The sequence below is a fragment of the Leptodactylus fuscus genome, chromosome 8 (genome assembly GCF_031893055.1).
Source record: "Leptodactylus fuscus isolate aLepFus1 chromosome 8, aLepFus1.hap2, whole genome shotgun sequence".
NCBI classification, from domain to species: domain Eukaryota; kingdom Metazoa; phylum Chordata; class Amphibia; order Anura; family Leptodactylidae; genus Leptodactylus; species Leptodactylus fuscus.
This window is the reverse complement of record NC_134272.1, coordinates 96,923,453-96,935,648: the sequence shown is the minus strand read 5'-3', so window position 1 is coordinate 96,935,648 and position 12,196 is coordinate 96,923,453. Positions and strand designations below refer to the sequence as shown.

The 12,196-nt window shown below is 56.7% G+C and overlaps 1 protein-coding gene across 1 annotated transcript in view; it reads left to right on the top strand.

The window, feature by feature from the left end:
* The window catches only part of LMLN (leishmanolysin like peptidase), a 29,088-nt gene that overhangs the window by 4,049 nt on the left and 12,843 nt on the right, over positions 1 to 12,196 (top strand). Inside the window, exons 2-5 of the mRNA XM_075284731.1 lie at positions 3,071 to 3,168; positions 8,002 to 8,032; positions 8,512 to 8,594; positions 9,981 to 10,098. Of these exons, the coding sequence (XP_075140832.1) occupies positions 3,071 to 3,168; positions 8,002 to 8,032; positions 8,512 to 8,594; positions 9,981 to 10,098 (330 nt within the window). The remainder of the gene's footprint in view (positions 1 to 3,070; positions 3,169 to 8,001; positions 8,033 to 8,511; positions 8,595 to 9,980; positions 10,099 to 12,196) is intronic.

Genomic DNA, 12,196 nt, shown 5'->3' with positions numbered 1-12,196 from the left:
ACCCCCAGCCCCCCTCCCTGCACCCCTGACTGCCCGTGTGACCCCGAGCCCCCCTCCCTGCACCCCTGACTGCCCGTGTGACCCCCAGCCCCCCTCCCTGCACCCCTGACTGCCCGTGTGACCCCCAGCCCCCCTCCCTGCACCCCTGACTGCCCGTGTGACCCCCAGCCCCCCTCCCTGCACCCCTGACTGCCCGTGTGACCCCCAGCCCCCCTCCCTGCACCCCTGACTGCCCGTGTCACCCCCAGCCCCCCTCCCTGCACCCCTGACTGCCCGTGTCACCCCCAGCCCCCCTCCCTGCACCCCTGACTGCCCGTGTGACCCCCAGCCCCCCTCCCTGCAACCCTGACTGCCCGTGTCACCCCCAGCCCCCCTCCCTGCAACCCTGACTGCCCGTGTCACCCCCAGCCCCCTCCCTGCAACCCTGACTGCCCGTGTGACCCCCAGCCCCCCTCCCTGCACCCCTGACTGCCCGTGTCACCCCCAGCCCCCCTCCCTGCACCCCTGACTGCCCGTGTGACCCCCAGCCCCCCTCCCTGCAACCCTGACTGCCCGTGTCACCCCCAGCCCCCCTCCCTGCAACCCTGACTGCCCGTGTGACCCCCAGCCCCCCTCCCTGCACCCCTGACTGCCCGTGTGACCCCCAGCTCCCCTCCCTGCACCCCTGACTGCCCGTGTGACCCCCAGCCCCCCTCCCTGCAACCCTGACTGCCCGTGTGACCCCCAGCCCCCCTCCCTGCACCCCTGACTGCCCGTGTGACCCCCAGCCCCCCTCCCTGCACCCCTGACTGCCCATGTGATCCCCAGCACCCCTGACTGCCCGTGTGACCCCCAGCCCCCCTCCCTGCAACCCTGACTGCCCGTGTGACCCCCAGCCCCCCTCCCTGCAACCCTGACTGCCCGTGTGACCCCCAGCTCCCCTCCCTGCACCCCTGACTGCCCGTGTGACCCCCAGCCCCCTCCCTGCACCCCTGACTGCCCGTGTGACCCCCAGCCCCCCTCCCTGCACCCCTGACTGCCCGTGTGACCCCCAGCCCCCCTCCCTGCACCCCTGACTGCCCATGTGATCCCTAGCATCCCTGACTGCCCGTGTGACCCCCAGCCCCCCTCCCTGCACCCCTGACTGCCCGTGTGACCCCCAGCCCCCCTCCCTGCACCCCTGACTGCCCGTGTGATCCCCAGCTCCCCTCCCTGCAACCCTGACTGCCCGTGTGACCCCCAGCCCCCCTCCCTGCACCCCTGACTGCCCGTGTGACCCCCAGCCCCCCTCCCTGCAACCCTGACTGCCCGTGTGACCCCCAGCCCCCCTCCCTGCAACCCTGACTGCCCGTGTCACCCCCAGCCCCCCTCTCTGCACCCCTGACTGCCCATGTGATCCCCAGCCCCCCTCCCTGCACCCCTGACTGCCCGTGTGACCCCCAGCCCCCCTCCCTGCAACCCTGACTGCCCGTGTGACCCCCAGCCCCCCTCCCTGCACCCCTGACTGCCCGTGTGACCCCCAGCCCCCCTCCCTGCACCCCTGACTGCCCGTGTGACCCCCAGCCCCCCTCCCTGCAACCCTGACTGCCCGTGTGACCCCCAGCCCCCCTCCCAGCCCCCCTGACTGCCCGTGTGACCCCCAGCCCCCCTCCCTGCAACCCTGACTGCCCGTGTGACCCCCAGCCCCCCTCCCAGCCCCCCTGACTGCCCGTGTGACCCCCAGCCCCCCTCCCTGCACCCCTGACTGCCCGTGTGACCCCCAGCCCCCCTCCCTGCACCCCTGACTGCCCGTGTGACCCCCAGCCCCCCTCCCTGCACCCCTGACTGCCCGTGTGACCCCCAGCCCCCCTCCCTGCACCCCTGACTGCCCGTGTGACCCCCAGCCCCCCTCCCTGCACCCCTGACTGCCCGTGTGACCCCCAGCCCCCCTCCCTGCACCCCTGACTGCCCGTGTGACCCCCAGCCCCCCTCCCTGCAACCCTGACTGCCCGTGTGACCCCCCAGCCCCCCTCCCTGCACCCCTGACTGCCCGTATGACCCCCAGCCCCCCTCCCTGCAACCCTGACTGCCCGTGTGACTCCCTGCACCCCTGACTGCCCGTGTGACCCCCAGCCCCCCTCCCTGCACCCCTGACTGCCCGTGTGACCCCCAGCCCCCCTCCCTGCACCCCTGACTGCCCGTGTGACCCCCAGCCCCCCTCCCTGCACCCCTGACTGCCCGTGTGACCCCCAGCCCCCCTCCCTGCACCCCTGACTGCCCATGTGACCCCCAGCCCCCCTCCCTGCACCCCTGACTGCCCGTGTGACCCCCAGCCCCCCTCCCTGCAACCCTGACTGCCCGTGTGACCCCCAGCACCCCTGACTGCCCGTGTGACCCCCAGCCCCCCTCCCTGCAACCCTGACTGCCCGTGTGACCCCCAGCACCCCTGACTGCCCGTGTGACCCCCAGCCCCCCTCCCTGCACCCCTGACTGCCATCGTCCCCCCTCTCTGCTCCCCTGACTTCCAGTGTCCCCCTCTCTGCTCCCCTGACTTCCAGTGTCCCCCTCTCTGCTCCCCTGACTTCCAGTGTCCCCCTCTCTGCACCCCTGACTGCCAGTGTCCCCCTCTCTGCACCCCTGACTGCCAGCATCCCCCTCTCTGCACCCCTGACTGCCAGCGTCCCCCTCTCTGCTCCCCTGACTGCCAGTGTCCCCCTCTCTGCACCCATGACTGCCATCGTCCCCCCTCTCTGCACCCCTGACTGCCAGCGTCCCCCTCTCTGCTCCCCTGACTGCCAGTGTCCCCCTCTCTGCACCCATGACTGCCATCGTCCCCCCTCTCTGCTCCCCTGACTGCCAGTGTCCCCCTTTTGCACCTATGACTGCTCCCCAGTCTGTCACTCTGAGTACCAGCAGTCAGTTATAGCTGCAGAGCTTCTTCTGGGCTTAGTCTGGGCATCCGTCTCATCCATATTTTGGGACTTGTCCAGTACCCAGTTCCAGGAGTTTGTTGGGCCCCCAGGTCCTAGAATCTGTCCAGTACCCGGCTCTTGGGCTGTGCTGGACCTCGGGGCTCCTCCTGCCTTGCTTTATGTTCACACTTTGCTTCCAGGTCGTGTACAAGGTTCACCAGAAGACGAATCGCGTGTTTAAGAGACAAGCAGAGGAGCAGCTGCGGATGAAGATTGTGTATGACGGCAGCATAGACGAGTGAGTGCAGCATAGTGAGAGCGCGGAGCCGGAGGGAGAGTGCGGAGCCGGAGGGAGAGTGCGCCATAGTGAGAGTGCGGAGCCGGAGGGAGAGTGCAGCATAGTGAGAGTGCGGAGCCGGAGGGAGAGTGCGCCATAGTGAGAGTGCGGAGCCGGAGGGAGAGTGCGCCATAGTGAGAGTGCGGAGCCGGAGGGAGAGTGCAGCATAGTGAGAGTGCGGAGCCGGAGGGAGAGTGCAGCATAGTGAGAGTGCGGAGCCGGAGGGAGAGTGCGGAGCCGGAGGGAGAGTGCGCCATAGTGAGAGTGCGGAGCCGGAGGGAGAGTGCAGCATAGTGAGAGTGCGGAGCCGGAGGGAGAGTGCGGAGCCGGAGGGAGAGTGCGCCATAGTGAGAGTGCGGAGCCGGAGGGAGAGTGCGCCATAGTGAGAGTGCGGTGCCAGAGGGAGAGCGCGCCATAGTGAGAGTGCGGAGCTGGAGTGAGAGCGCGCCATAGTGAGAGTGCGGAGCTGGAGTGAGAGTGCGCCATAGTGAGAGTGCGGAGCTGGAGTGAGAGTGCGGAGCCAGAGGGAGAGTGCGCCATAGTGAGAGTGCGGAGCTGGAGGGAGAGTGCGCCATAGTGAGAGTGCGGAGCTGGAGGGAGAGTGCGCCATAGTGAGAGTGCGGAGCCGGAGGGAGAGCGCGCCATAGTGAGAGTGCGGAGCCGGAGGGAGAGTGCGCCATAGTGAGAGTGCGGAGCTGGAGGGAGAGTGCAGCATAGTGAGAGTGTGGAGCCAGAGGGAGAGCGCGCCATAGTGAGAGTGCGGAGCTGGAGTGAGAGTGCGGAGCCAGAGGGAGAGTGCGCCATAGTGAGAGCGCGGAGCCGGAGGGAGAGTGCGCCATAGTGAGAGTGCGGAGCCGGAGGGAGAGTGCGCCATAGTGAGAGTGCGGAGCCGGAGGGAGAGTGCAGCATAGTGAGAGTGCGGAGCCGGAGGGAGAGCGCGCCATAGTGAGAGTGCGGAGCCGGAGGGAGAATGCGCCATAGTGAGAGTGCGGAGCCGGAGGGAGAGTGCGCCATAGTGAGAGTGCGGAGCTGGAGTGAAAGCGCGCCGGAGTGAGAGTGCGGAGCTGGAGGGAGAGTGCAGCATAGTGAGAGTGTGGAGCCGGAGGGAGAGTGCGCCATAGTGAGAGTGCGGAGCCGGAGGGAGAATGCGCCATACTGAGAGTGCGGAGCTGGAGGGAGAGCGCGCCATAGTGAGAGTGCGGAGCTGGAGGGAGAGTGCGCCATAGTGAGAGTGCGGAGCCGGAGGGAGAATGCGCCATACTGAGAGTGCGGAGCCGGAGGGAGAGTGCGCCATAGTGAGAGTGCGGAGCTGGAGGGAGAGTGCGCCATAGTGAGAGTGTGGAGCTGGAGGGAGAGTGCGCCATAGTGAGAGTGCGGAGCTGGAGGGAGAGTGCGGCATAGTGAGAGTGCGGAGCCGGAGGGAGAGTGCGCCATAGTGAGAGTGCAGAGCTGGAGGGAGAGTGCGCCATAGTGAGAGTGCGGAGCCGGAGGGAGAGTGCGCCATAGTGAGAGTGCGGAGCTGGAGTGAAAGCGCGCCGGAGTGAGAGTGCGGAGCTGGAGGGAGAGTGCAGCATAGTGAGAGTGTGGAGCCGGAGGGAGAGTGCGCCATAGTGAGAGTGCGGAGCCGGAGGGAGAATGCGCCATACTGAGAGTGCGGAGCTGGAGGGAGAGCGCGCCATAGTGAGAGTGCGGAGCTGGAGGGAGAGTGCGCCATAGTGAGAGTGCGGAGCCGGAGGGAGAGTGCGCCATAGTGAGAGTGCGGAGCCGGAGGGAGAGTGCGCCATAGTGAGAGTGCGGAGCCGGAGGGAGAGTGCACCATAGTGAGAGTGCGAAGCCGGAGGAAGAGCGCGCCATAGTGAGAGTGTGGAGCCGGAGGGAGAGCGCGCCATAGTGAGAGTGCGGAGCCGATGGAAGAGCGCGCCATAGTGAGAGTGCGGAGCTGGAGGGAGAGCGCGCCATAGTGAGAGTGCGGAGCCGGAGGGAGAGCGCGCCATAGTGAGAGTGCGGAGCCGGAGGGAGAGCGCGCCATAGTGAGAGTGCGGAGCCGGAGGGAGAGCGCGCCATAGTGAGAGTGCGGAGCCGGAGGGAGAGCGCACCATAGTGAGAGGGCGGAGCCGGAGGAAGAGCGCGCCATAGTGAGAGTGCGGAGCCGGAGGGAGAGCGCGCCATAGTGAGAGTGCGGAGCCGGAGGGAGAGCGCGCCATAGTGAGAGTGCGGAGCCGGAGGGAGAGCACGCCATAGTGAGAGTGTGGAGCTGGAGGGAGAGTGCGCCATAGTGAGAGTGCGGAGCTGGAGTGAAAGCGCGCCGGAGTGAGAGTGCGGAGCTGGAGGGAGAGTGCGCCATAGTGAGAGTGCGGAGTCGGAGGGAGAGTGCGCCGTAGTGAGAGTGCGGAGCCGGATGGAGAGTGCGCCATTGTGAGAGTGCGGAGCCGGAGGGAGAGTGCGCCATAGTGAGAGTGCAGAGCCGGAGGGAGAGCGCGCCATAGTGAGAGTGCGGAGCCGGAGGGAGAGTGCACCATAGTGAGAGTGCGCCATAGTGAGAGTGCGGAGCTGGAGGGAGAGCGCGCCATAGTGAGAGTGCGGAGCCGGAGGGAGAGCGCGCCATAGTGAGAGTGTGGAGTTGGAGTGAGAATGCGTCATAGTGAGAGTGCGGAGCTGGAGGGAGAGTGCGCCATAGTGAGAGTGCGGAGCTGGAGGGAGAGCGCGCCATAGTGAGAGTGTGGAACTGGAGTGAGAGTGCACCATAGTGAGAGTGCGGAGCTGGAGGGAGAGTGCGCCATAGTGAGAGTGCGGAGCTGGAGGGAGAGCGCGCCATAGTGAGAGTGCGGAGCCGGAGGGAGAGCGCGCCATAGTGAGAGTGTGGAACTGGAGTGAGAGTGCACCATAGTGAGAGTGCGGAGCCGGAGGAAGAGTGCACCATAGTGAGAGTGAAGAGCTGGAGTGAGAGTGCGACATAGTGAGAGTGCGGAGCTGGAGTGAGAATGCACCATAGTGTATAGATGTGTGCTGTAGGTGACAGTGATGGGACATATAGATGTGTGCTATAGGTGACACTGATGGGACGTATAGATGTGTGCTATAGGTGACAGTGATGGGACATATAGATGTGTGCTATCGGTGACAGTGATGGGACATATAGATGTGTGCTGTAGGTGACAGTGATGGGACGTATAGATGTGTGCTATAGGTGACACTGATGGGACGTATAGATGTGTGCTATAGGTGACACTGATGCTACGTATAGATGTGTGCTATAGGTGACATTGATGGGACGTGTAGATGTGTTCTATAGGTGACAGTGATGGGACGTATAGATGTGTGCTATAGGTGACACTGATGAGACGTATAGATGTGTGCTATAGGTGACAGTGATGGGACATATAGATGTGTGCTGTAGGTGACAGTGATGGGACGTATAGATGTGTGCTATAGGTGACACTGATGGCATGTATAGATGTGTGCTATAGGTGACATTGATGGACGTATAGATGTGTGCTGTAGGTGACAGTGATGGGACATATAGATGTGTGCTATAGGTGACACTGATGGGACGTATAGATGTGTGCCATAGGTGACATTGATGGACGTATAGATGTGTGCTATAGGTGACACTGATGGGACGTATAGATGTGTGCTATAGGTGACACTGATGGCATGTATAGGTGTGTGCTATAGGTGACACTGATGGGACGTATAGATGTGTGCTATAGGTGACACTGATGGGACGTATAGATGTGTGCTGTAGGTGACATTGATGGGACGTATAGGTGTGTGCTATAGGTGACACTGATGGGACGTATAGATGTGTGCTGTAGGTGACATTGATGGGACGTATAGATGTCTGCTATAGGTGACACTGATGGCATGTATAGATGTGTGCTGTAGGTGACATTGATGGGACGTATAGATGTCTGCTATAGGTGACACTGATGGCATGTATAGATGTGTGCTATAGGTGACATTGATGGGACGTATAGATGTGTGCTGTAGGTGACAGTGATGGGACGTATAGATGTGTGCTGTAGGTAACAGTGATGGGACGTATAGATGTGTGCTATAGGTGACACTGATGGCATGTATAGATGTGTGCTATAGGTGTCATTTATGGACGTATAGATGTGTGCTATAGGTGACACTGATGGGACGTATAGATGTGTGCTGTAGGTGACATTGATGGGACGTATAGATGTGTGCTACAGGTGACACTGATGGGACGTATAGATGTGTGCTGTAGGTGACATTGATGGAACGTATAGATGTCTGCTATAGGTGACACTGATGGTATGTATAGATGTGTGCTATAGGTGACATTGATGGGACGTATAGATGTGTGCTGTAGGTGACAGTGATGGGACGTATAGATGTGTGCTGTAGGTGACAGTGATGGGACGTATAGATGTGTGCTGTAGGTGACACTGATGGTATGTATAGATGTGTGCTATAGGTGACAGTGATGGGACATATAGATGTGTGCTGTAGGTGACAGTGATGGGACATATAGATGTGTGCTCTAGGTGACATTGATGGGACGTATAGATGTGTGCTGTAGGTGACACTGATGGTATGTATAGATGTGTGCTATAGGTGACAGTGATGGGACATATAGATGTGTGCTGTAGGTGACAGTGATGGGACATATAGATGTGTGCTCTAGGTGACAGTGATGGGACGTATAGATGTGTGCTGTAGGTGACAGTGATGGGACGTATAGATGTGTGCTATAGGTGACAGTGATGGGACGTATAGATGTGTGCTATAGGTGACACTGATGGGCTGTTCTCTTTGTGTTTGTAGCCTGGATCCAGCGAGGAGGAGACTTGTCAGAGTGAGTATCATCAGGGGTCGCAGCTGCTGCAGTACAGTCTGGTATCTGATGGCTGTTCAGGGGCGGCCAAATCAAATGCACCACCACTGGAATTTGTCACATGTATGTGATGCGTATAAATTGAGTAGTCGCAGATGATCTGTATACCTCCGACTACGAAATCGACTGAAAAATGTATATAATGTACAAAATGTAGAAAACTGCCAAATCCTCGTCATCCAGAAGAGAAGAGGGAAGAGAAGAGGCGTGGAAGAAGGCAAGGAGTCACTGTCACCACAGTCATTACATATTGGGAAGTGGTGCGGGGGGGTTTATGGCCGCCACTGTATAATCCCTCCCAATTCTGTCATGTATCTGTGTGCGCGGGGTCCCTGTATGTTGGGACACTGTTAGTATAGTTTCTGAGTGTGCGGCAGATCCTTCCTCCTCCTCCTCCTCTCCTGCATTCGGCGCTGTCACTTTCTCTATTGGTTTCACAGAGCAAGTTGTTCCCACAAGCCATCTCCTATTTACAGAAGACATTCCAGGTGCGCAGACCGAGTGGCTCCATATTACTGAGCAGGTAGGTGCTGACCTTCCCTATAGACTGCCTGTGGTATATATGTGCGTATATATGTGTCCTTCCCTATAGGCCGCCTGTTATGTGGTATATATGTGTCCTTCCCTATAGACCGCCTGTTTTGTGGTATATATGTGTCCTTCCCTATAGACCGCCTGTTATGTGGTATATATGTGTCCTTCCCTATAGGCCGCCTGTTATGTGGTATATATGTGTCCTCCCCTATAGACCGCCTGTTTTGTGGTATATATGTGTCCTTCCCTATAGGCCGCCTGTTATGTGGTATATATGTGTCCTCCCCTATAGGCCGCCTGTTATGTGGTATATATGTGTCCTTCCCTATAGACTGCCTGTGGTATATATGTGCGTATATATGTGTCCTTCCCTATAGACCGCCTGTTATATGGTATATATGTGTCCTTCCCTATAGGCCGCCTGTTATGTAGTATATATGTGTCCTTCCCTATAGACCGCCTGTTATGTGGTATATATGTGTCCTTCCCTATAGACCGCCTGTTATGTGGTATATATGTGTCCTTCCCTATAGACCGCCTGTTATGTGGTATATATGTGTCCTTCCCTATAGACCGCCTGTTATGTGGTATATATGTGTCCTTCCCTGTATACCACCTGTTATATAGTATATATGTGCATATATATGTGTCCTTCCCTATAGGCCACCTGTTATGTGGTATATATGTGTCCTCCCCTATAGGCCGCCTGTTATGTGGTATATATGTGTCCTTCCCTATAGACCGCCTGTTATGTGGTATATATGTGTCCTTCCCTATAGACCGCCTGTTATGTGGTATATATGTGTCCTTCCCTATAGACCGCCTGTTATGTGGTATATATGTGTCCTTCCCTATAGACCGCCTGTTATGTGGTATATATGTGTCCTTCCCTATAGACCGCCTGTTATGTGGTATATATGTGTCCTTCCCTGTATACCACCTGTTATATAGTATATATGTGCATATATATGTGTCCTTCCCTATAGGCCGCCTGTTATGTGGTATATATGTGTCCTCCCCTATAGGCCGCCTGTTATGTGGTATATATGTGTCCTTCCCTATAGGCCGCCTGTTATGTGGTATATATGTGTCCTTCCCTATAGACCGCCTGTTATGTGGTATATATGTGTCCTCCCCTATAGGCCGCCTGTTATGTGGTATATATGTGTCCTTCCCTATAGACCGCCTGTTATGTGGTATATATGTGTCCTTCCCTATAGACCGCCTGTTATGTGGTATATATGTGTCCTTCCCTATAGGCCGCCTGTTATGTGGTATATATGTGTCCTCCCCTATAGGCCGCCTGTCTCTGAGCAGACATGTGCAGGGTCTCTGACTGATAATTTATAGACGTGTCTCCTGGTTATTCCGATAGACAATGTGCCAAGAACCAGTATGTGCGGAGGAGGGAGGACGCCCGGAGATACTGCCATGAAGGCTGCGCTGAGCACACGCACTGCGGTCCCGTCATCGTCCCTGAGGAACATCTCCAGGTACTTTCATATTCTACAAGTTTCTGATCAGACTCTGTGCCGAGAGGAGCCTGTGATGTACCAGGAGCGGATAGAGAATGGCGATGTCAGCAGAGTGGCAGATAACAGAGAATTCTTGTCATGTTCTGTCCTTATTGCAGCTTTGTCATATCCTAGATGCGTATTACTGTGCGAGTAGTCACCTGATTGTGTCCGTCCGCTCTTCAGGACAGGCTGCTGGCTCTGCACTATTCCTGCTCAGTATAGGACTTGTTTCTCTGTATTTTTAGCAGTGTTCCCCTCTGCAGGCTTTATCTCTAATTCTCAGTTCGCAGGCTCTATCTCTAACTCTCAGTTCGCAGGCTCTATCTCTAATTCTCAGTTCGCAGGCTCTATCTCTAATTCTCAGTTCGCAGGCTCTATCTCTAATTCTCAGTTCGCAGGCTCTATCTCTAATTCTCAGTTCGCAGGCTCTATCTCTAATTCTCAGTTCGCAGGCTCTATCTCTAATTCTCAGTTCGCAGGCTCTATCTCTAATTCTCAGTTCGCAGGCTCTATCTCTGATTCTCAGTTCGCAGGCTCTATCTCTGATTCTCAGTTCGCAGGCTCTATCTCTAATTCTCAGTTCGCAGGCTCTATCTCTGATTCTCAGTTCGCAGGCTCTATCTCTGATTCTCAGTTCGCAGGCTCTATCTCTAATTCTCAGTTCGCAGGCTCTATCTCTAATTCTCAGTTCGCAGGCTCTATCTCTAATTCTCAGTTCGCAGGCTCTATCTCTGATTCTCAGTTCGCAGGCTCTATCTCTAATTCTCAGTTCGCAGGCTCTATCTCTAATTCTCAGTTCGCAGGCTCTATCTCTAATTCTCAGTTCGCAGGCTCTATCTCTGATTCTCAGTTCGCAGGCTCTATCTCTGATTCTCAGTTCGCAGGCTCTATCTCTGATTCTCAGTTCGCAGGCTCTATCTCTGATTCTCAGTTCGCAGGCTCTATCTCTGATTCTCAGTTCGCAGGCTCTATCTCTAATTCTCAGTTCGCAGGCTCTATCTCTAATTCTCAGTTCGCAGGCTCTATCTCTGATTCTCAGTTCGCAGGCTCTATCTCTAATTCTCAGTTCGCAGGCTCTATCTCTAATTCTCAGTTCGCAGGCTCTATCTCTAATTCTCAGTTCGCAGGCTCTATCTCTGATTCTCAGTTCGCAGGCTCTATCTCTGATTCTCAGTTCGCAGGCTCTATCTCTGATTCTCAGTTCGCAGGCTCTATCTCTAATTCTCAGTTCTCCCTGAGCCGGTGGCTGCTCTCTCACTGCTTCGATGCCTCCTATAGACAACACGTGGATTAAACTGGAGATTGTAGTCCATAATTCTCTCCCGCATACAGGACATTACAGGCTGTTCTGATGTGAATAAAGCACTTGGGGTGAGATAGAAGCTTCCTAGTAGCCTGTGCATGTCTCTACTTCTCTCCTATGTCCTTCCTTTCTCCATTGACTTCTGTGGGTACTTTAATCTGATACTTCAGTTCATCCTGAGAGACTATGATGGATTCAGCAGAGATTTCAGAGTGAATGTCAGTTTTGGAGGAAAGGAACCTGATACCTTATATCATGAGTGCAGAGTTTCCAAAAAAAGTTCATCATTTAAAGGGATTCCACCATTAAAATAGAATTTTTTTTCTTGCTAACACGTAGGAATAGCCTTAAGAGAGTCTACTCTTCTCCTACCTTTCGTCGTCTTCTCTGCGCCGCCGTTCCGTAGAAATCCAGGTTTTGTCGTTATGCAAATGAGTTGTCTCGCAGCACTGGGGGCGGGCCACAGCGCTTAAACAGCACTAGGGGGGTCCCCAATCCTGCAAGAGAACTCTCCAGCGCCGCCTCCATTCTCTTCAGGAACGTCTTCTTCACGCATCTTCTTCTGACGCAGGCTTCAAACTTCCAGGCCTCGGGCAAAGCTGACTGCACATGTCCGCCGGCCACAAGAAAATGGCCGCTTATGGTAGAATCCCTTTAAAAGGGATATCTGATTTCTAGGTATTATGGTCTATTGTTAGAATAGGCCATCAGTATTAGATCTGCGGGGGTCTCGCACCCAGGATCTGCGCAGATCAGCTGAGACATTGGGGC